This window comes from Cryptomeria japonica, chromosome 7, assembly GCF_030272615.1.
Source record: "Cryptomeria japonica chromosome 7, Sugi_1.0, whole genome shotgun sequence".
Lineage (NCBI taxonomy): Eukaryota > Viridiplantae > Streptophyta > Pinopsida > Cupressales > Cupressaceae > Cryptomeria > Cryptomeria japonica.
The window spans coordinates 605,883,289-605,908,300 of NC_081411.1; the positions used below are offsets into that span (position 1 = coordinate 605,883,289).

General features: G+C 37.5%; 1 protein-coding gene across 3 annotated transcripts in view; it reads left to right on the forward strand.

The window, feature by feature from the left end:
• Positions 1-2,145: 2,145 nt before the first annotated feature.
• The window catches only part of LOC131043318 (protein DETOXIFICATION 44, chloroplastic), a 304,646-nt gene continuing 281,779 nt past the window's right edge, over positions 2,146-25,012 (forward strand). Inside the window, exon 1 of one of the 3 annotated variants that reach the window (XM_059207613.1) lies at positions 2,146-2,603. In XM_059207613.1, coding sequence (XP_059063596.1) covers positions 2,296-2,603 — 308 coding nt within the window. In that variant the 5' untranslated portion in view covers positions 2,146-2,295. The remainder of the gene's footprint in view (positions 2,604-25,012) is intronic. The other 2 variants (XM_059207612.1, XM_057976513.2) reach the window with 2 other exon arrangements.

Here is a 25,012-nt window from a genome sequence, read left to right on the forward strand (position 1 = left end):
TTTCAGGGCAATGAAATTCTACTGGCAAAGGGCCTATATTTATCCATTTCACAACTTTCTTAGGTTAGAAAGTTTTGGGATTGAAATTCGACATCCAATCAAAACATTGAAAGACATATCCTTCTAACTATTTTACTTCACAGTTCAAAATTTCCTTTTGATATTTGAATTAGCACATGTAATGAGAACGTAGTTAAAACCTAGGTTAGTAATACTTACCTAGTTGGAGAATTCCTCCTTCCAACATTCTTTCATTTTATCAAAGGTTTGATGTTGCCCATTCCAAAAGGCAATAATACCCTTATTGTAAAAGAAATTCCAATAATCTTGCAGGAGGTCCGAATGTAATTTAATGACCTTCCTATCTCGTTGTTGTTCGGATATTATAGCTTGGCCAAAATTGGCTAACATTGGAGGCGAAGCTATTTTATCTTCTTTATTTGACTAGTTAGGAAGGAAATTCATGTGAGGGTTAGAAAAAATCCTAGGACTACGACGAGTACCCTTGGGTAGCCTTTGCATCTACAAGTGAGTTTTAGGTCATGGTGGCAGAAAACCATATTGTCTTGAATTTAACCATCTACCATTCGGGATCTTTCTGTAATCACAGACTTTCCTCACAGAGCAATCGACAACGTCAAATGAGTTGGGGAGAGATGGTGGGGAAAACACATATTTGGTGTTGCTCAGAAGAGGACCACCCTCATTTTCTAAAATTGCAGCATTGACACCCAAAGAGAGCTTCTGAGAATTCCAGCGCCTCTTGGCTTTCTTCCCTAGAACCACCCGCCACTCTCCTTCCTCATTGCTTTGCGTGGGAGCAGTTTTGATTGCATTAAATTTCGAGATGTGCATTTTCCCAGAGCATACATTATATTTTTTATTTGTATTGATTTGTATTTTAAATCAAAGAAAATTATACATATATATAACTTCTTGAATGAAGTCGTTATAATGACATGTCTAAGAGGATATGATCAAACTTCAATAAAAAAGGGAGTTAGCTTAATCAAATAGAGACTATGATGGCGCTTGATTAGTAGAGGTGTAACTTAATTGCCATCAATTAAGAATTGCTGAGGAAAAGGTGAAACTTGATTACCTCCAATAAAGGATGGCATAAATCATTTTTTTTTTTATGCAAATATATTTACCTAAGTATTTTTTTAAAATATTGCAAATAGTTTATAATTTCTTGCTCATATGAGTAGCAACATGAAACCAATACAAGCTCTTAAAAGAACTCAATACAATTTAATACATTCTCCTTATGATAAAACACACTAGAGGAAATATGTGGAAGACCAAGAGTAACTACTTAGCAACTGACTTATTTGGAAAATGTTCTATATTAGAACCTAACTATAAAAGACCAAGAGCCACAACTTAGAATTTACATTAGATGTCTCTATAGAGATTTGAAATGGGGTCTCCACAATTAGAATCTCTAATCTTGCGAGTGTGACTCATGGAAAACCGCGTGCTACTTCCACATATTATTGAACACATTTACTTGCCATAAAACTAATTGTTTTCTTTTCGAATTAGCAAGATGTGTGCCATCCAATGAATTGCATGTCTTTTTCCTCAAGATGTTGCCGATTTATTTATTTTAAATAAAAAGATCATTTTTAAATACATACATCATGAAAAAACCAAGTAATACAATTTTAATGTATGTTTCATATTTTTTTAAAATTTTAATCTTATGTCTTAGATTATTATTTAAGCTTTCTTTAATTTATTCATGTTTTGTTTTAAAAATTAATTTTAATTATAATCAAAATAAATTAACATTAAAGATAAAATTAACTAAAATTTATTTACAATATTTTATTATAATAATAATAATAATAATAATAATAATAATAATAATAAGATTCAAGATTTAGATATGAGAGCACAAATAAAAAATTGTTTTTCACCGCGCTCAAAACTCATTTCTCTTCCCAGGAATAGGTACCTCATTCCTCATTCACCAGTACAAAAAAAAAACAGTAACAGTTTACGCTTCGTTTAGAATCGAAGTTGACGTCAACTCTTCATGCATTTGATCCCTCAAATTTGAAAAAAAATGCGAGCACAATTAAAAAAATCAACGAAAACTAACCCAATTTTGTGGCTGACATTTTTAATCTGTCGAGGTGGTAAATTTAAACGTGCCTCAACCTTGGCCAGAATGACAACCACAGATTTATCTTATTCCTTAATGTATCCGATGCGAATTTTGTTGTTTCTGTCTAAAGAGAATGAAGCCTGTGTTTGGTATTCCCGGGTTGCTGGCGGAGGAGTAAAATGAGCTCAATTTATTCAATGGGCGCCGTACCCAAATGGCTCTTCTCATTCCCCACTTGGCAGCATCCCCAAACTTTGGGATATAATTCAAGAACAAAGGCCATTTGCAGGCGGCGGTATGAGAGTATTCCGCCTTTGGAAGTGTTGTGCAGAGTGAGATGGAGAAGAGGCCGAAGGCTAAAAGCATCTAGAGCACAAAAAGATCCATCTACAAACACAGACACATCCATTGAAACTTCCGCATTAAATCAGAAAGAAACCAAAGAAAATGTGGACAACTTATACACTGGTTTTCTGCAAAATATCAGGTTATTACTGCTCTCAATAAGCTATGTCAATGCTTTTTCTCTTCCAAGGTTTAGAATGATGAGGACTAGTTTTAACAACCTTTAGTCCGAATGGGTCTAGCAGTCCTGTTTAAATATACGCATTCTAATTTGTCTTTGACTTCAATGAACAACATATCATTGAAGTTGTTATTTCCATCCTTCTCATCCCTCTGCCCTTTGACTTTTCAGAAGTATCCATTTATGTGTTATCTTTGAAACTGCATTGAACTTGGTAATTCTTCTCTTTCTTCATGTTCTTTAGATACTTCTAAATTCCTGATTATGAAATTTCCTAAAAGTTGAAAAAGAATCCTACACATTGAATCCCTAACTCACAATTGCTTTCCGTCAGACATATAGAGATCTTAGGACTGTATCCATGTTAAAATTATGCAAAGAAGTGAGAATACATAATTCAGAAGAATTTTTGATCCAATTGGATAGAAGAAGAAAAAACCTGTATAAGAAAGCAATATTCTCCTAAATTGCAACCCTTTTTGATGGTTAGGACAGCTGTAACTTGTGGTCCTATAAACTGCTGGGTCTTGTGGATGTATTTCTAATAATTTCATTGATTTCCAGCAGTAGATTACAGAATATAAATACGATGTGAGACCTGAGCAATTTCAATGAAGATTATGTCATATACAGTTGAATACAAACCATTGAGCATTTAAGGGCACTTCTGAACAACATTTAAATCAGTATTTTTAATTGCTTGTTAAGATAAGCTGTATCAGATCTGGCTGTCATCTGTGTATTTATTCCTCTTCATTTTTTCAAACTAATGATGTCCTTCGTGTGTTCTGAACTCAGTAGCAGTCTCTTGATCTGTTTGAGGGCTACTTTTCTTTCAATGTAAAGTAATTACTTCTCACTGCTCGATAACGTAAACTTGTCCTAGGTGTGTGTGGTGAATATGGATTACATTAATTGTGAGAAAAAGGTGGTTAGCTTCTTCCTTATTTCTAGTATTAAGAATACTGATGGAAATTTACAAGCTATTTATTGCTGTAGCATATTTCTACGAACTAATTTTGTTCTACATTAATACTCTTCTTCTAATACTATCTTTATTTATAATGTTTATGCAGTTTGAGCTGCCTATATGTAATATCCCCCCTTAATTTTTTTCAATTATTTCAGTTTGCAATCAACACAAACACCCGTTAGGGTTAGAAAATGAAATCCCAATACTGCTGAAAGTAACCCTTTCCACCTTTTGATCACCGAGAGCCCAATATGGGAGGGTGAGAGCATACAGTGTTGAGGGGATCGTTAGATGCAAGAAACTGAAATTGATTATAATACTTGGGCGGCAATGTTAAGTTTATAGTCTCAGACGAAAGTCGCATAGTAACGATCGTACTGATTGCATATTTGTTAGTAGACTTAACTAACAATACTTAGACATAAACAAACATCCTAAGTATCTCTTCAGTTGTTGACGCCAATGTTGGGTAGGATCGTGACTCCACACAGGGGTCACGACCCTATGTGGAACCACGATGGTTCCACATAGGATTGTGACTCCCTGTGGAGGCACGATCCAATATGTGAATGATATATAGATGCCAAACATGTTCCTTGCAGATGTTAAGAAAAGATAACAGAGTATAGGCGACCAGTATACGGATAAATACAAAACTCCATACTGACATTGCCAAAGGTTCATTTTATTACCTACAGTAATAAAATCACTGCAGAGATCAGTCATAGATATATGTAATTTGCAAACCAACAGAGGCAATTCGATAGAAGAATAAAATCGAATTAACAACATACAGAGATCAGAGAACTGATTAAATAAAACTATTCTAACAGTCTGTTTAACATTTACATGGTATCAGAGCCTAACTATTCAAAGATCCGAACAGACTAAGGGAGAAGTTTACAATTAAACAAAGACTCATTAAAATGGCGCACACAATCAGATTCGAAGACAGACTTGAAGGAGCAGCAAATTTTGCATCTTGGAAAGTCAGAATTATGATCGTGCTAAAAGAGAACAAAGTAGACAAATTCGTGAAAGAAGACAAACCTGAACCCGAGGCTGAACCAGAGAAATCTATATGGACTGAAGGAAATGATAAAGCAGTTAAAATCATTATCAACGCAGTTAGAGATCATATAATACCAATTATATCAAAACATGATAAAACATATGAAATGTACAGAACCTTAGAGAAGACATATGAAATAAACAATACGAGCAAAACCCTAGCTCTAAAAAGACAATTAAACCACATAAGCATGAATAAAGGGGAATCAATGAATTCATATTTCATGAGAGTAGGTTCTCTAAGAGATCAACTACAAAAACTTGATTATCATGTTGAGAAAAGGGAACTATCAATGATTACTCTAGATGGATTGCCTGATTCTTAGGAATCATTCAAACAAGGCATAAATGCAAGAGATAATTATACAGAATTTGACCGACTAAGGGAAGACTGTCTTCTAGAAGAATCAAGGCAAATAAAAGGGGGCAATCATAAAACTAAAGATCAGGATCTTCACATTCTCAATACTGACTCTCATAAGAAAGGTAAGAAGAAAAACTTCAAGAAAAGAAAATTCCACCATGGGAAAAGTAAGAGAGACATGTCAAAAATTCAATGCCACAGATGTGATCAGTACGGACACATGTCATTCAATTGTCCTAACAAAGTAAAACAACAAGCATCATTCACTGAAGTAGGGAGGAAGTCAGAAATTGAAGTTTGTATTCTACTCTGCACTTTCAAGTCAAGCTTCAAACAAATCTACCACTTGGGTGATAGATAGTGGATCATCAAGGCATGCCACTGGATTCAGAGAATTACTAGACTCAATGGAAGAGGAATCTAATGAGGAGGTAACGATAGGAGATGATTCTGCACATCCGGTAAGAGGTGTCGGAACATGTACCATAAAATTAAAGTCTGGAATCTCAGTTCAACTCACCGGAGTACTATTTGTACCAGGAATCAAAAGAAACCTAGTTTCTATTTCTGCGCTTGAAGATAATGGATGCAGGGTCTCATTCATAGAAGGAAAGGTAATGGCATGGCCAAAATCATCCACCTTCAAAAGAGCACAAGTGATTGGTTACAGACAAGATCATCTATATGAAATGTGTAATGAGCCAAATCAGACTTTATTTCATGAAGTCACAAATCAAATGGAAATTTGGCATAGAAGACTAGGGCACTTACACTTTCGCGCTCTACCCTCTATGGAGAAATTAGTCACAGGACTACCTAAATTAAATCAAATTCATTTAGGCACTTGTAAGGGATGTGCACTAGGGAAAAACATTAAAAGCTCATTTCCCTGCAGCTCTAGAAGGACTAAGGATGTTTTAGAACTAATTCACTCTGATTTATGTGGACCTATGTCTGAATCATCAATAGGAGATTCATTATACTATGTAATATTTGTAGATGATTTCTCTAGGAAAACTTGGATTTATTTTCTTAGAAGCAAGGAATCTGAAGAGATACTTAGAAAATTTAAAGAATTCAAATCTATTACAGAAAACCATTCTGGTAGAAAAATAAAAACACTAAGGACTGACAATGGTGGGGAATACACTTCAGACTTATTTAAAGAATTTTGTAAAGATGCTGGGATTAAGAGGGAGTTCACAGTACCCTATAATCCTCAACAAAACGGGGCTGCAGAAAGAAAGAATAGAACAATAGTAGAAGCTACAAGGGCTATGTTATTTGATCAAAACTTAGAAATTGTACTTTGGGGGGAGGCTTCTAACACAGCTGTATATATTCAAAACAGATGTCCTCACTCTCATATCATTGACAAAACTCCTGAAGAAGTCTTTACTGGAACTAAACCTGATATTAGCCATCTCAAAATATTTGGATGTCCTGTCTATATTCATGTACCCAAGGAGAAAAGAACTAAACTAGAACCCGTTGGGCAGAAAGGGATTTTTGTAGGATATAGTGAAACTTCAAAAGCCTACCGAATATACATCCCTGGTCAAAGACAAATAGAATTAAGCAGAGATGTCATATTTGAAGAAGATGTAGCTATTAACAAAACAAGAAGTTCCATTACACATGAGACTTCAACCAATTCCATAAATTTGGAGGAAGATTCTATTTCTGAAACGCAGAGGGAGCATCCTGAGGAAAACACATTGGGACAAAAGAACACTACTACTGAGAACCCCAGGAAAAGATCACTATGGGCCACCAAAACAGTACAGGAAGCAGAAACCTATGCAGCAGAAACCTATGCAGCACCAAGAGGAACAGTTAGGGAAAGCAAAAGACCTTCAAGATTTTCTAGCTATGTGACTCTAATGTCAGAAATCATAAATGTTGAACTCTCAAATGCAGAAGAAGCCCTTAAACAACAAGTATGGAAGAATGCCATGATCGAGGAATATCAATCTATCTTAAAAAATGATGTATGGAAAATTGTGCCTAGACCTAAAGAAAAATCAGTTGTATCCTCTAAATGGCTCTTTAAAATCAAGCATGCTGCTGATGGCAGTATAGAAAAACACAAGGCAAGATTTGTTGCTCGAGGCTTCTCACAGAAGGAGGGAATTGATTATGAAGAAACATTTGCACCTGTTGCTCGATACACTTCAGTCAGAACAATCCTAGCTATAGCAGCATCTAAAAGATGGAAAGTTCATCAAATGGACGTAAAAACTGCATTTTTGAATGGGAAAATTGAACAAGTATATCTAGAACAACCTGAAGGGTTCGAGGTAAATAATGCAAAAACACATGTATGCAAGTTAGAAAAAGCATTGTATGGATTAAAACAGGCTCCCAGGGCATGGTACGAAAGAATTGACAGTTACTTTGTAATGTCCCCTACCTGATCTATTTAAATATACTAAAATTGATGGATTTTCTTCAATAAGTTATTAACAAGTGCTTGTTTATTTTCCTCATTAGCTGATTAATTTCATTATTCATAGTTCTTAATATATATACCTCGATGCCCCTTCATGGTGAGAGAAACAACTTCACTTGAAAGAAACAATGTCTCATAATTTAACTTCTTATTTGATGAATAGCACCTTTTGGGATAACTTTCTTTTTCCTTTAGTGATTAGCAAATACTAATCGCACACATGTTCCTTAACAAAAATCGCACTTTATTAATATTGTCTTTACTATAATAATTTACTTTAACAATCTGGTCGGCCAGCATGCTGATGTGATTACACATTAATGATGTTATTGAAACTTGCCATAGTGCTGATCGCTACATATTGGATCTTCTGCATATTGAAGATTAACTGCCATTAGAGGCAGATAAGTGGCAGCGGTATTACCTCCAACCAATTCTCCGCGCGGTCTCGTTAATGATGGTCGATTTGCAGAAACAAGGAACATGAACTGCTAAGTAATACGTGACCTGCTTGAGTATTTATTCGATGTATTGCTAGAAAAAATAATACGAACTGCTGTAGGTGTTAGATGATTCCCCTTCCCTTGGAAGAGTAGATGAATCAAATCATATATCCGTGGATAGATGAAACCAATCATCATGACTCTTCCAAGATCGGTTCCATGTTTACGTCCCTTCAAAAATTACTTCTTCTCATAATCATTAGTTATGTTTGATTAATACGACCTTTGGTGGCAATATAACTAACACGTCAAAGTGAAGGGTTTGTATTGCAAGGTTGATAAGTGACTACTATGATTTATTGACTGCGAAGGGCAAATAGGCCACTCAAATGATTAAGTCGACACTGAATAATCCGACCGAAGCTATATTTCAACATAAAGAATCCATATTGACAAACAAGATAGAAGAAGTCTAGACGAAGATATGTATAGTCGACAGGCATCATAGTTCGATGGCAACATCAAAGATTAAAGGGACCGAATATTGGCTAAGGCATTGAATCACCAATAAATAGATTGATGTGCGAACTAATACAGACCCAGTTAGCCAATGAATGGCAATTAATGACCATAATATCTATACTTGGAGGAGCGCAATATCAACTAGAACAATAAGTATATATATTTCTTATGTATTATGAATACGTATATGAAATTAAGTATGACTATCATACATATTGCAGTCCATTTTAGTATTACTATTAATTCTGCATAAGAACATTATTGGGCTTCATATATTTAATATTAAGGATACTTATTAAACACATCCCCATGCATACCACCAAGAACAAGGATGTTACTGCCTGTAACTTAATAACAGTTCTGATCTGATCTGATCCATGGTGCTCCTACTAGATGCTTTTGATTCCTTTCCTTTATATCTCTCAACGTGAGGGGGAGGTCACACCTCTTCATCATGTATGCCCTCTGGCAAGAGACACACCCTTTCACCATTCCCTTTGATAGAGTGCAACTCTTCATTATTTCTGCCCTTTGAAAGGGACACAACCTCTCATAATCAGATCTGCACTTATCATTTAAATCAGATCTGCACTTCTCATTTCCCAAATTATTCCCCTCAAATGAGGTTCTCTTCTCCCTTTTATATCTCATTGTTGAGGGAGTCACAACCTTTCCTTTCATTTCTTTTGACTTTTCATTAACTTAATTAATTTTTAATTAATCATATTTAATTATTTTATTTTATATTTTAATTTAATTTTAAATATTTTAATTTTATTATTATCATTTATTATTGAATTTTATTTCAAAGTGGGGACATTACATACTTATTGGGAATAGGTTTCTCTAAGAACATTGCTGATCCAAATCTGTATTTTAAGACAATCAAAGGTGAAATGCTGATGTTGATACTATATGTAGATGACTTATTAATTACAGGAGAAGATCATCTCATTACAAAATGCAAACAAGAACTAGCTTCAGAATTTGAGATGAAGGATTTAGGATTACTCCATTACTTTCTTGGATTAGAAGTATGGCAAAGACCAGATGGTATTTATCTAAATCAAGGTAAATACACCATTGACATTCTAAAGAGATTTGGAATGTTGAATTGTAAGTCAATGTCATCCCCTATGGAAACAAATCTTCATAAACTAAAAGAAGCAGTAGTAGACTCCAAGTTTGCAGATCCGACATTATACAGGCAGATTATTGGATCATTGATGTACCTTGTCAATACCAGACCTGATATATGTTATGCAGTGAATGCACTCAGTCAACACATGGTTGAGCCCAAAGAAATACATTTAGTAGCAATAAAACATATATTGAGATACCTTCAAGGTACTCTAGATTATGGACTTCACTATGAACACACTGAATTGAACCTACATGGATTCTCTGATTCAGATTGGGTTGGAAGCGTAACAGACAGGAAGAGTACTTCTGGATTATGTTTTAGTTTGGGATCAACTATGGCATCTTGGATATGCAGAAAACAATCTTCTGTAGCCCAGAGTTCTACAGAAGCTGAATATATAGCTGCATCCATGGCAGCAAAAGAAACAGTATGGTTGAGGAAACTGATAGTAGGATTATTTGGTGAAAGCCTAAAACCTACAATCATTCATTGTGACAACCAAAGCTGCATTAAACTTTCAGTCAATCCAGTTTTCCATGATAGATCCAAACACATTGAGATTCCATATCACTATGTAAGAGACATGACAGAAAGAAAGGTAATAAAGTTGGAATATATCAATATAGAAGATCAGACAGCTGATATTCTCACCAAATCTCTAGCAAGAGTGAAAATTGATCACTTCAGGAGGCTTCTTGGTATGGTTAAAATATAATTATTGAGATATATAAAGATGTTTAATTATGTAAACTTCTTGTTCATATAAATGAGTATATGAAATTTATAATCTTTCCTGTGTACATTACTAAAGGATGACGATTCTCTAGTTAATGAACACTTGTATTTAAACATTGTAAGGTGACGATCTTACAAATGTTTGGAAGATCATATAAATTGAAAATCATACAATTTGAATATCAGTAACATGATAAGTTATGGTAGACATTATGTAAGTGTATTAATGTCAGTGCACATAACATAACATGGATATCGAAGTGAGTATATCCTTAGTATCACACGTTGATACTTCACACCTAGGTGATGAGATTCTCATGAGATTAGTGTTGAGCTCAGTTAAAGTGATATGTATTAGGCCTATTCTTCTGAGACTAAGAGGGAGTGTTAAGTTTATAGTCTCAGACGAAAGTCGCATAGTAACGATCGTACTGATTGCATATTTGTTAGCAGACTTAACTAACAATACTTAGACATAAACAAACATCCTAAGTATCTCTTCAGTTGTTGACGCCAATGTTGGGTAGGATCGTGACTCCCTGTGGAGGCACGATCCAATATGTGAATGATATATAGATGCCAAACATGTTCCCTGCAGATGTTAAGAAAAGATAACAGAGTATAGGCGACCAGTATACGGATAAATACGAAACTCCATACTGACATTGCCAAAGGTTCATTTTATTACATACAGTAATAAAATCATTGCAAAGATCAGTCACAGATATATGTAATTTGCAAACCAACAGAGGCAATTCGATAGAAGAATAAAATCAAATTAACAACATACAGAGATCAGAGAACTGATTAAATAAAACTATTCTAACAGTCTGTTTAACATTTACAGGCAAGCCAACCCCTTCCACTTTTCAGCGGTATAATGAGAATATTGAAAGATCACTTGGCGGTAAACCAGCCAAGGACAAGCCAAGAAACTGAAGAAGCAATCACTCAACTGCTTATCCAGCGGGAGGACTAGAAATGAAATTACAATCAATTTTACCGCTCATGCAGTGGGAGGACAATATTACAATATTCAAAATAGGCGACAAAGCCAGTCTCTTCCACTTATGTAGTGGGACTAAGAGCAATAATCCAATTAAATAGCTGTTAGTACTACTAACTAGCTTTACAATGCACAATATGGATTAAGATTTAAGTGAAATCACCATTCCAAAGATAGGCGACAAGGCCAGCCTCTTCCACATATGCAGTGGGACAATAAACAACAATAGAAACCACTGTTAGTACTACTACCAACATTACAATATAAATCATAGCATATAAGAGTGATGATCCAAGTGCAATAACATGACCAACAACTGCAAATGAAACCAAGTCCTTTCTCTTCATACCAATGAACTCACAAACCCCAAAACCAACTCCAAACACCAAAAATTCTAATTCTGATATACTCCCAGCACACTGAAAAAACACAGACCAGCAACACTAAATCCCACTAAAACACTCACAATTCACCCAATTCTTAACCAAATGACACGAAACTGAAAACAAATGATTACTAGGAGGTAGGCGATCATTCCCAGGACAACAAAACATGGCAAACCGACCCCAATAATTTATGCACTCATTCCAAAGCGCCCAGCTACACGGTACAGCCAGCTAAGGTACGATTTTTCAAAAATAAAATCCAAAACACCATTTTAAGCTCTATAAATTTGCAAAATGAATCGCCTAAACCATAAAGAAAGATAGATGAAATACTCAGAACGAGGAGAATGACACACTGAGACTTGCGACCAAAAATCCACTTCATCACACTCCACGACCAGCAACAAGAACACTCAGAAATCCACACAAATCTTCACCACATTGAGCCCAATCTGCTCCTCTGGATGAGAAACAGTCATACATCCAGCTAGGCGCTATCTTTCAAGCACGAAACTGAGGCACTAGGAGGTATGCATCCCTCGAAGTAAGAATCTGACGACATTTCGACAACACTTTGTTATCATAACAAGATTGGATGTCCAAAATGAGAGCCCAAGGCTCTTATTTATAACTTTTGCCCAGCCAAATTCAAATACAAATGCTCACCAAATATGCCCAAATCACATGTTATTTCATCCCACTCACATTTGGCAATATATTTTCATTTCATTTTTCAAGCATATGGCATCCAAGATGGAAGTCCCCTTCCTAGGCTCCAAGTTCGAACTTTTTCTTGGTCCACAATTTGCCACATAAAAAAAAACATTATAACTTAAAACATTTTTCATCCATGTCACCTGACTTAGGAGAATTAATAAAATCTTTTGAATAAAATATGTTTCCTCTTTCCTAAGTCGACCATTATAATAATTAAATATTAAACTTTAGAATAAAATATTAATATTTAATAAATCACTTGCAAAGCAAATATTGATCAATACCAAATTGAACTATGAATTGAAGTGGTGAAAACCATCAAACTGAACTGGGTTGGAGCTCTGCATTGAACTGCTAAAAATAGTACTGCCTGAAATGGCACTTACTAAAAATAGTAAGTCATGAAAACAACTCCAAAAAGTTTGCTCTTCGAACCCTGTGGATGAGCTCAGAAAACCCAGAAAAACCTCAAAACCCTAACAGTTGCCACCAACTTACTAAAAATATTAAGTTCAAAATTTTCTTCGGAATTGAATGCATGTCATACCTCTGTGAAGCTTTTAAAAAACCCAGAAAGAATCCACAATCAGAATCGTAAAATTCCGACTAGTCAAGCATCAAACAACTCACACAGACCTCCTCAAAAGGGGGAAACCCTAATTTCTGCTTCCAGTTAGCCTACGAGTCTCCGGAATAGCTAATGGACCACTTAACTATTCCTCATTGAGAAGGGGACATTACACTATAGTATCTAATTTGTGCTTATAGATCATGATATAATGCCATAAATGAATATCTTTTCTTTCAGTTGTATTGTTGACACTTTGCCAGATAAGTCCATTTTTTTTTTTGTGTTACCCAGTCCCACGATTAAAATTAATCTTTAATTGTTGAAAATAATTTTTAGAAGGCTTGCTATATCTTGGAGAGATCTTGCAAATAGGAGGTTAAAATCCATGTGTAAACCTTGCTAATACCCTGTATTTGATTGAAAAAGATGCGTGTCCTCTTGCTTGCATTCTATGTTCCATTTTTATGGCTAAGTATTACCACCACACTTCTGCATATGTGTTGCAGACAAGGATCAGGTGCCCAGTGAGATGCAGCCGATCTTAGCAGCTCTATACACTAAATCAAACTACGAAGGCAGAATGAGAGTAACCATAACTCAGATAACATAAATCCGATTTCAAATTATGACTTACAGGCACATAGCCCAGCTACAGGCATCAATGTTAACTCAGAAAAAATAATTTCCAATAACTTAGTCTGGACATCACAGTCCTTCAAATTCCAGCAGGACAATTCTGATTCTTTACTCTTGTGACCTCTATTATTCTGTCTATTACCTGTCTTGACCACATACAGATGCTATTTTTACAGGAACCAATCACTAGAATGGGTAAGCCGTCCAATGATTGGAACTCTCAACAGCCAAGAAATGCACGACCACCATTAAGGGATAGAAATGCACGACCACCATTAAGGGATAGAAATGCCTCACTGAAATAGCAAGGGACTGCAGCAAATGATATTAGTAAATGTCTGATAGAGCTGTAAAATGGCAACTTCCATGATCTCATTAAAAGAAAGATTCAAACATAAAGGAGCTCACCAGACTTAAAGGCACAATCCATGATGGAGAATAAGGTGAAAGTCTAGTGAATGGTAACTGTGCAGGTGATAATTATCCATGCCCTCATTAAAATAAATACCTAGCAAATAGGAAAAGGTGTTAGTCATGTGGACCCCATGACCAATGTAGAGAAGTTTGTAAGTGCTGCACAGGTGATAGAACATGTTGCAGTTTAGCTTGGACAAATAGGGATAGAACTCCCATGAGGGCGAAATTCAGCAAAGGGACCCCACATATGACAACAAATCCGATTCAACAGAAAAAGAGAAAAATAAACCTGCTAACACCCAAAAATTAGAGCAAAACCAAAATTCTGATAGCAGGATTGGTAGGTGACTTGGATGTGCCTGCATTAGACGTGCAAGGTAAGTGGAATGATTTACATGTCTTGCAACTAAGAACATTTTATGAAATCTAGAACTGAAATTCAATGCTTGGCAGCCTTATATGCATTCATCCAAGTTACTTCATTTGTCGCTTTGTTCTTCCACTTGACCAAGTATTCCTTTTATTCTCCCCTTGTTTTATTGACCACTTGGGAATCTATTATTTTGTTTCAACCTTGTTGCTTTCCTTTTCAGGAAACTATCTTCCTTTTGGCATTCAAAATTTGCATCATCTTCTTCAATACCCTGCCCTTCATAATAGCTGTACAAATCAGCAATATTGAAAATAGGCGAAATGTTTACAGCTTTAGGAAGGTGTATCTCAGATGCATTGGATGTCAACTTCCTTAAGACTTTTTACATGGCCAGATTTTCTTCCATTTCAGCTTATTGCAATTCTCTTGGGGAAATCTTTCTTTCTACAAACGAATTAGCACCAAGTCTCCAACCTAAACTTCTTGGTTCCCTCCTCTTGAAATCTGCATGCCGCTTGTACTTCATTGTACTTTCTCCAAATTCTTCACAACTTCTTGGTGCAATTCATGTATATAATCAGCAAAATCCTCTACTACAACACTTTTTTATCCAATTTAGTAGTGTCTCTCAAGTTATCTACCCCCCCTTAGGTTGTGCCTATACACGATTTGGAAAGGGCTTTTGGCTGTTCTTCTTTGAATTGACTTGTTACAAGCAAAGTCTGCTAGCACCAAGATCAAATCACATGAAGTGAGATTTTTTCAACCAAACATCTCAGCAACTTACCTAGATTTTTGTTGACAACTTTTGTTTGCCCATTGGTTTGAGGATAGGCTAAGCTGAAATTCAATTCAGCGTCTAATTTCTTCCACAAAGTGTGCCAAAAGGGACCCACAAATTTAGTGTCTTTATCTAATAGTTTTTGCTAATCCATGGAGTCTAATTACTTCATTACAAAATAATGTATAACATGTGTGGCATCAATTGAATTTTTACATGGAATCAAATATGCAACTTTAGAAAATCTATCCATAACCATATAAATGGAACCATTACCTCTTTGAGTTCTTAGAAGCCTAAGAACAAACTCTGATATGACTTCCATCCTCCGATAGCCTTTTTGGAATAGGTAAAGGCTGATATGACTTGGTATTTTGGCTTTTACTTCGTCATATAGGCCTCCTTGCTAGACTTTGGTGGTCAAGATTCGACTTAACTCTTACCCCAAAGAATGGCAAGAGTTAAGTTGAAGGACCGACCTCTGACCTCTGATGCATCTCGATGTTCGAGGTGTAGGGGGCAGGTCTTTAGACTTACTCTTGACTGGGTATTGGGGGTAGACCTTCGGCTTTACTCCCACCGCTGCATGGGTATTGGGGGTAGGTCTTCGGCCTTTTCCCCGATGCTCGGGTGTCAAGGTTTAATCAGAAGACCCAAACCTTAACTAAAACTAAATTTTTCAAGAAGAAAGTTTTTGGTGGTTGTGGGTTCAATGATGATCCTTACCTCTTCCACCAGTCTAATCAAGACTAAAAGGTGATGGCCTGATTAGCAAGGTTTGAAACGCTTAGTGAGCTTTTGCAATTTTACATTGCTTTATGAGTTCTGGGGATGGACCGAATTCAAGCAAATGAACAAGTTTATTTTAAGCCAAATTAGAGATTCTTATGTTAATTATATCATTGCGATAACCAAGAGTGAAAGTAATGTACAATGCCATCATGCTCAATACCAACACTAAGTCATGTAACTACATCAAAATATCCATTGTCATTTACTTCAGTTACATTCTCTTTGCAAGAGAGGTTCAAGAGTCAATATTACACTTACATAGCTTAGGAATCAAACATCCTTTAATATACAATTTTATTTTAAAAGAAACTATTTGAAGTGCATAAGGAAATGAAGAATGTTAGAGGCCAATGTTGTCTCTAGTTCGTAGTCCTCCGATCCCCAACGGTGGTTTCCATGCCATTTGACCATGTAAAGCTCGAAGATTCACCCCACTGTGCTAGGAGATAATCACACTCTAATATCCCAGTAATTTTTTTTTTGATTTTTTAACAATAAGAGATACAAGCAATCACCACAACCCGTTAAGGTTAGAGAAATAAACTAAACTGCTAGGAGATAATCACACTCTCGTCGTTCATCCATCTTCTCGCATTCTAGGTAGTAGAGTAGACTTCCTGAACCCTGCATCTTTTGCCATTTGTTCGTCTTCCAGTTAGTAAATAGGACTTGTGATTCCAACAAATCAGACGTTCAGGTCATCGAGTGTAAGTCCCCTTGTGATTCCAGCAAAATCACATCATACCACGAAGAGCTTATCCACGAGTAGAGAACCTACATAATTGAACCTTGAAGTTGCTCCGATTGATCCATTTTGCGATATCTTCAGCATTCAGAAACTTTACTCGAGAGGATAAGATACCTCTAGGTATTTTATTCTGTGTTTGGTCATGTACAAAATACACATCAACAGCTAGGAAGGAAGGATAAGCCGGTACCCAGAATGATGGAGTCGCCTGGTTAAGAGGTGTGAGCAAAATATACTTTCAGCAGTCCCGCGACCAGCAACCAGAAAACACTCAAATCCCACATAGAACACTCCACAATCTGCAACTCATTCACCAACAACACTAGGAATGCAAGGACACAACTAGGTACTATCTTGCAAGTACGAAACTGAGACTTAGCTAGGAAGCCATACTTCGAAGCTCAGATTTTTAGTTGCCAAACCGACAGCATAACGATGCAATTTTTATAGATACTGCAAAAGGGAGCCCAAGTCTCATATTTATAACTTCACTCCTCAAACCCAAATGCAATTCCTCCAAATTCAACGCCTTGCATTTGCATTTCATTCCACTACATGTGGACCCAAGTGTAGTGCCACTTTTCATAAGTCAAAACTCATGCCAAAAGGGAGAGGACCCACGTTAATCACTTGGCAAATAATGGAGATGCAATGTGAAATAATATTCCTCTAAAATATTTCGACATCCCATAGTACACATGCATTTCGCCAAAAACTTAGGATAAAATAGGCATTAATCCCAAATTTAATAAACCAGTAGCCAATAATTAGATTAATTAAATATTAACCTTAGGATAAGGAAATAATATTTAATTATGTCGCAAATGACTCCCGTACTGATTATTATCACAAATAGGATGAAATTGAGCCCGGACGACCACAGAACTGCTGCAGAATCAGAACCCTGTCTACTGCCAAAAATAGAATTGTGCCACACTACCACTTACTAAAAATAGTAAGTCAAGAACTAATGCTCAGAAAAGCATGATCTTCGCTTCCAGAGGCAATGCATGGAGAGCTCAGTAGGACAGTAACACAGAATGGCCATTCCCTGACTTACTAAAAATAGTAAGTCCTCGTTTCATCAATGCTGGACCCTCATTCTTCATTCCACCTAGCCTACGGGTCTCAGGAATAGGCTAATGGACCACTGGGGTCATCAGTGAGAAGGGGACATTACAGTCCACCCTCCCCAAAATTGCTTGTCCTCAAGCAACTGTAAGGCTGGATGCAATAAAATTTCCCCGTTTTCCCACGTAGCATCCTCTGCTGGTAGATTCTTCCATTTGATCAAGTATTCCCTTATCACTCTTGTCCTCAAAGATCGTTCCCTGAATTCAAGGATAGCTTCCGGAACCAAAACCAACTCTCCCTCCTTATCAAGCGGAGATAACTCAGCTGAAGCAACAACATTATGTCCCAGAGCCTTCTTAAGGCGAGACACGTGAAATACATTATGGATCTGTTGATGTGTTTTTCATGCACATGCGAACACAGAATAAAATACCTAAAAGGTACCTTATCCTCTCTTGAACAAAGTTCCCAACTGCTGAAGATCTCGCCGAAGGATCAGTCGGAATAACTCCAAGGTTCTTGTATGTAGGATCTCTACGTGTGGATAAGCTCTCTGTGGTATGATGTGATTTTGCTGGAATCACAAGGGGACTTACACTCAATGACGTAAACGTCTGATTTGCTGGAATCACCAGTCCTATTAACTAAGTGGAAGACAAACAAATGACAGAAGATGCAGGGTTCAAGAAGTCTACTCTACTACCTAGAATGCAAGAAGATGGATGAACGACTAGGTGGAGTCCTACTGGGCTGGGTCTCACCATCAGGTTGAACAATTCAACACCAACTCAGTGCGATCTTCTAAGGGATGCTTCCAATACATTCAAATCGCACACCATCTGACAATGATCACCATTCAAGATAATGCATGAACAATAGATGTGTAACGACTTAAGATTAAACTCATTTTATGCCAGTTGACCACGCAGGGCGCACTTACCATCAATAAGAGGCTAGTGGTATGGACTAGACAGATTCCACACATGTGCATTCAACAATTTTCTTCACTCAATCTAATCATCTATCATCAAAAATGAAGATTCAACAAGAGACCATGCACATTGCAAAGAAACAACATATTCCACCATATCTTCAATGAAAAGAAGTCTTTACAATTAAGGCAACAATGTCTTGCCTTCTCTTCTTAATCTACTCTAATTGCTATTCTACTATTCTGGCCTCTATTACTAACTATTAAGTATTAGCTATTATTGACTAACTATTAGCCTTTACAAATGAGGAGCCAGGGCTTATATAGTGCCCTCAATACAATTCGATGGCTCAGATCAACTTGAGATCAATGGCCGAGATTTTACAATGAAAACCCTAATTAGGGTTTGTTACAACAAACTCAATTCTGGCCAATGAAATAATTGTATTATTTGGACACGTCTTCTCTGGAATATTTGACCAATGGATAGCCGGGGTAGGTACATTGAAGTTTGTGTCATCTTTGATGAGTCAGGAACATTGAGTCTGGACACACTGAGGTGGACCAACCCGACTGGAGGAGTGATGACTGGGATGCCACCTTGTCTGACACTTGATTGATGCTCAATTTGGTGATGCCGAGAAGCTAACTTTAATTAACTCTTCTGAAACTGTCTGCTTCTCCAACGGACCCTTGCTTTAACCTCCTTTGTCTTTGATGTGCAGGATGGATGATGTACCTTTCCTTGGAATGCTGGACTGGAAGATGTCATCCTTGATGATGCTAGACTGGAGAAGGTCGTCCTTGTCTATGCTGGACTGGAGAAGGTCGTCCTTGTCTTGGCTTGATCTTCTTTCATCTGCAAAAACAAATCAAAAGATGATTAAGGACATAATAAATTCATTTCAACATAATATTTCACACCTTAAATCATCAACAAGAAGATATCAAAATGAAGTTTGCTTAAAATTCTTTCCAAGGATAGGCTCCATAAGAATTTCGCCCTAGACCCTTTGAAAGGGTCAGGAGCGAATTTTGCATTCCTGGCTCAAATTCTTCTCACCTTGTGATCATACTTGCTTAGATACATGCCCAAGGACGTCCTCATTCTCAACCAACACCAAGCTTGATGTAAATTTGAGGCAAAAATGGAGGTTTTAAGAATTTTGCTCTAGACCCTTTGGAAGGGTCAGGAGCGAAATTCACCTCTTAGGCCAATTTTCCAATCTCCTTCACTTCAATTCATCAAAATTCGATTAGTTTGAACCCACTTCTCAACTTACTAGCATTGGTTTGATCTTCACAAGGCGAAAAAGGTCAATTTTGCTCAACAACCTAGCTAGGGACAGGACCTATCCAGAATTTCTCTCTGGACCCTTTGGAAGGGTCAGGAGCGAAATTCTCTCTTGAGCTCAAAATTCACATTTTTTGAAGGTCCAAATCTCTCCAAGGCATTCTAAATAGCTTCTTTCACTGTAATCTAGGCCTAGTTTTACTCAAATCTTGAAGGAAAAGGTATCTTTAGTGTTTTTCGCTCTGGACCCTTTGGAAGGGTCAAGAGCGAATTTCTTTGCTTGTAGCTCATTTTTCATCATTCCAACTTCAATCCACCTCACAAGGCTAGGAAATAGTTCTCTTCTTTCACCCAATCCACGTTTGATTTGTTTTTGCAAGGCAAAGTAGGAGATTTTAGGATTTTCGTTCTGGACCCTTTGGAAGGGTCAGGAGTGAATTTCCTCCTTTGGCCTAAAATCATCACTTTTGGAAACAAACATCAACTCAAAGGTAGTCTCAAGGGCATTTTTTTACCTTAGTCTAGTCTTGTCTTAGCATAAATTTGAAAGGAATAAGTAGGTTTTAGGATTTTCGCTCTGGACCCTTTGGAAGGGTCAGGAGCGAAAATCTTGTTTTAGGGCTATTTTGCCATCCTTTCAACTTCAAATCACCTCCAAGGCATAGAACATCTTGTCTCACTCCTCTCCGGGGTATAAAAACCAAAATCTTGTCTTGAATTGCAAGGAAAAAGGTGAATCTTAGAAATTTCGCTCTGGACCCTTTGGAAGGGTCAGGAGCGAAATTTTCGTTAGGCTTTAAAATTTGCATTCTTGGCAACCAAAATCCACTATAAGGCAATCCAAATGCCTTCTCAATCCCTTGTCCAAGCTTGGTTTTGCTCAAAATTTGGAAGAAAAGATGTTTTCAAGGATTTTCGCTCTGGACCCTTTGGAAGGGTCAGGAGTGAAAATCACTTCTAGGCTCAATTCCTTCATCTTTCATGGTTTCTAGCAACTCAAAGTCACTCTTAGGGGCAACTTCCTCTTGATTTTACCTTATCCCACACTTGACCTAGCAAAAACTTGATAGCAAAAAGAAGTTTTGAGAAAATTCGCTTTGGACCCTTTGGAAGGGTCAGGAGCGAAATTTTCATTTTTGACCCAAAATCATCATTTTTAAACTTGAAACTTCTTTGCAAGGTAGGATTTCATCCTTCATTACCCTAGGAATAAGGTTTCATGTCCAAGAAAGGTCAAAAGGTAGGTTTATAAGGAATTTCGCTCTAGACCCTTTGGAAGGGTCAGGAGCGAAATTTCCTTTCCTGGCTAAAATCCCTCATTTTCACAACTTCCAAACACTCTCAAAGGCAAGATCATGTCCATTTCCCCTTTCAACATGCTTTGGACATCACAATTTGGTCAAATAGGGAAGGAAATGAGGTCTAGGAGGATTTTCGCTCTGGACCCTTTGGAAGGGTCAGGAGCGAAAATCATGATTTGGGCTTGATTCTTCCTTTTTCCAACTCAAAATCACCTCAAGAGGTAACTAAACATCATCCTTCACCCAAGGGATAAGGTCTTAAGCCAAAACAAGGTCAAAAGAATAGGCTTGCAAGGAATTTTGCTCTGGACCCTTTGGAAGGGTCAGGAGCGAAATTCACCTTCTTGGCTAGAATCCTTCATTTTTTCAAGGCTTTCAAACATTTCCAACGTCCAAACATGTCTACTCTTCCCTTCAAAATGCCTTGCAAATCAAAATTTGGTCAAATAAGGCAAGAAATGAGTCTTAGGTTGATTTTCGCTCTGGACCCTTTGGAAGGGTTAGGAGCGAAAATCTTGATTTAGGCTTTAATTGCTCATTTTTCAAACTTCAATCTTCTCCTGGAGGCAAATATAGATTGTTTTCCACTTGAGGAACCGGGTTTTAAGCCCATTCAAGGTAGCAAATGAGGATTATAGTGAATTTCGCTTTGGACCCTTTGGAAGGGTCAGGAGCGAAATTTCCCTTTTGGTCCAAAATCCTTCATTTTCAATGCTTTCAAACCTTTCAAAGGCAATAAGAATGTCCAACCTTCCTCCCAAGATACCCTGCAAATAAAAAAATTTGCCAAACTTAGGAGGAAATGACTTTAAGAAGATTTTCGCTCTAGACCCTTTGGAAGGGTCAGGAGCGAAAATCTCATTCCAGGCTAGATTGCTCACTTTTCAAGCTTCAAACCACCTCATAAGGCAAAATTAGATCATTTTCCAAGTTAGGAACAAGGCTTCTAGTCTACTCAAGGCAAGAAACAAGGTTTATGATGAATTTCGCTCTGGACCCTTTGGAAGGGTCAGGAGCGAAATTCTCCTTTAGGCCAAAATCTTGTTCTTAAAAAATCCACCAACTCCATCTCAAGGCAAGATCAAATCAATTCCCCCTCAAACATGCCCTAGAAAGCAACACTTAGCCAAAACTGAGAAGAAAAGGTGGTCTAGAAGGATTTTCGCTCTGGACCCTTTGGAAGGGTCAGAAGCGAAAATCATAGTTTGAGCTTGATTCTTGACCTTTTGAACTCCATTTTTCTCTAAGAGGCAAACATAAACCTTTCTTCACGCATCCCCATCAAGATCTTGCCTTTAGCCAAGTAAAAATGAGAGCTTTCAAGAATTTCGCTCTAGACCCTATGGAAGGGTCAGGAGCAAAATTCATCTTCTTGACTAAAATCCTTCATCTTTCAATCTTGACAAGGCTAGAACATTCAAAAATACCTTCAAACATGCCTTAGGAACTAGAAATTTGGCCTTGATAAGTGAGAATTTGAGGTCTTCAAGGATTTTCGCTTTGGACCCTTTGGAAGGGTCAGGAGCGAAATCCCTATTCTTGGTCAAGATCCTGACTTCATTTTCACATTTCTTCATTCAAACAAGTGCTTTTACCTTCATTCAAGCCTGGGAATGCGTTAGCTCTAGGTTTTGGTCAAAGTAGAATGTCTTATGGAGAATTTCGCTCTGGACCCTTTGGAAGGGTCAGGAGCGAAATTCGCTTTGGACCCTTTGGAAGGGTCAGGAGCGAAATTCGCTTTGGACCCTTTGGAAGGGTCAGGAGCGAAATTTGACATTTTGGACTCTCCGTCAGGATCATTTTATGGAATATAACATTTAAGTATAAGTGACATTTCCTTATATCTTTCTTCTTTCTTATGCTTTAAGTTATATTCCATATATACTTTTAGGATGTTTGAGAGTGGTTTCGGACCTCCAGGAGTTATATAGCAAAATCTAGTTTATGGAGGATTCTTCAGTTTTCCAGACAGTCAAATTTCAGGACCAGGACATTCCAGACTTAGCCAAATTTCAGGATCAGGGCATTCCAGACTTGGCCAAATTTCAGGGCATTTGAAGATCAGGATGACATTCCAGACTTCATCACTCACCAACTTGACCTAGCTCGGACCTTCAAGAATGATACTCACTCACCAAGCAAGACACAATTAGTAACAAGAGCAAAACCAGGCCCTAAGGAAGACTCTCAAAGAAACCCTAATTCTAGGGCCCTGTGGACTCACCCTGGCTCAAGCAAAGCCTGCAATCCAACGATCCCCTCGACAACACTCATCCTGCAAAGGCTAATAGACAAAACCCTAAAAGACCTAGAAAACAAACCCTAGAAAGCAAAAAGCAGGGGTCCCCATTTGCAATGGGGCGATGTGTGAATTCGTCAAAATAAGATCCTGCTGCTTGCTGGTAATTCCAACTCACAAGCCACTTCTCCAACCGTTTTGCTGACTCTGAAAGGCCCATAGAATCGAGGCTTCAATTTCTCAACCCCACTCTTCTTGAGAGTAGACTGTCTGTAGGGCTGGAGCCTCAAATAAACCATGTCGCCCACCTCAAAGGTGCGCTCAATTCGCTGCTGATCAGCATATAACTTCTGCTGATTCTGTGCATGCTAGAGATTGTCCCTCAAAATCCTCAGAATATCTTGACTTTGCTGCATCATATCTTTTGCCTGAGGGGTTCTGCTATCACCAAATACCAAGTCTATGAAGCTAGGAGCTTCATAACCATATAGTGCCATGAATGGTGACATCCGAATGGACATGTGATAGGAGGAATTGTAACAATATTCCCCTAGGTGAAGCCATCTCACCCAAGTATTCTCCTGCTTTGAGACATAGTTTCTGAGATAACTTTCCAACCACTTATTCACTATCTCGGTCTGCCCATCAGTTTGAGGGTGATAACTAGTGCTTGAAGCGAGCACAGTACCACACAATCTGTAAATCTCCTGCCAAAAAGCACTTAGGAACTTGCTGTCCCTATCACTCACAATGTTCTTCGGTAAACCATGTAATCTGAACACCTCCCGGAAGAACACTTCAGCAACTTGTGCTGCTGTAAAAGAGCTGGTGATGGCGAAGAAATGAGCAAACTTTGTAAGTCTGTCCACCACCACATAGATACTATCCTTCCCTTGAGCCCGAGGCAGCGCTGTGATGAAATCCATGGAAATACTCTCCCATTTTTGACCGGGAATAGGCAAGGGTTGTAACAAACCAGCCGGTAGAGTGTGCTCATCTTTGTTCCTCTGACATGTATGGCACTCTTTAATGTACTTCAAAACATCACTTATAAGTCCCTTCCAAGAGAATGTCTCCCGGATCTGCCTGTATGTTTTGAAATAACCTTGGTGACCAGCAAGGGGGATGTCATGGAAAGTCTTCAAAATCTTCTCTTTTAACTTAGATTCAGCTACTATGAAGATTCTTCCCTTGTACAAGATCAATCCCTCAACCGATTTGTACCTTTCATCATGAAAAGTACCTTCTATAAGGCTAGTTGCAAACTGATTTTTGGCATAATCAGCAAGCAACAACTCTCTCCAATCAGCAGTAAGCTCGCAAAGTGAGCTTAAATGGGGTCTTCTGGATAAGGCATCTGCCACCACATTGTTTTTACCCTTAACATACTCAATATCGAA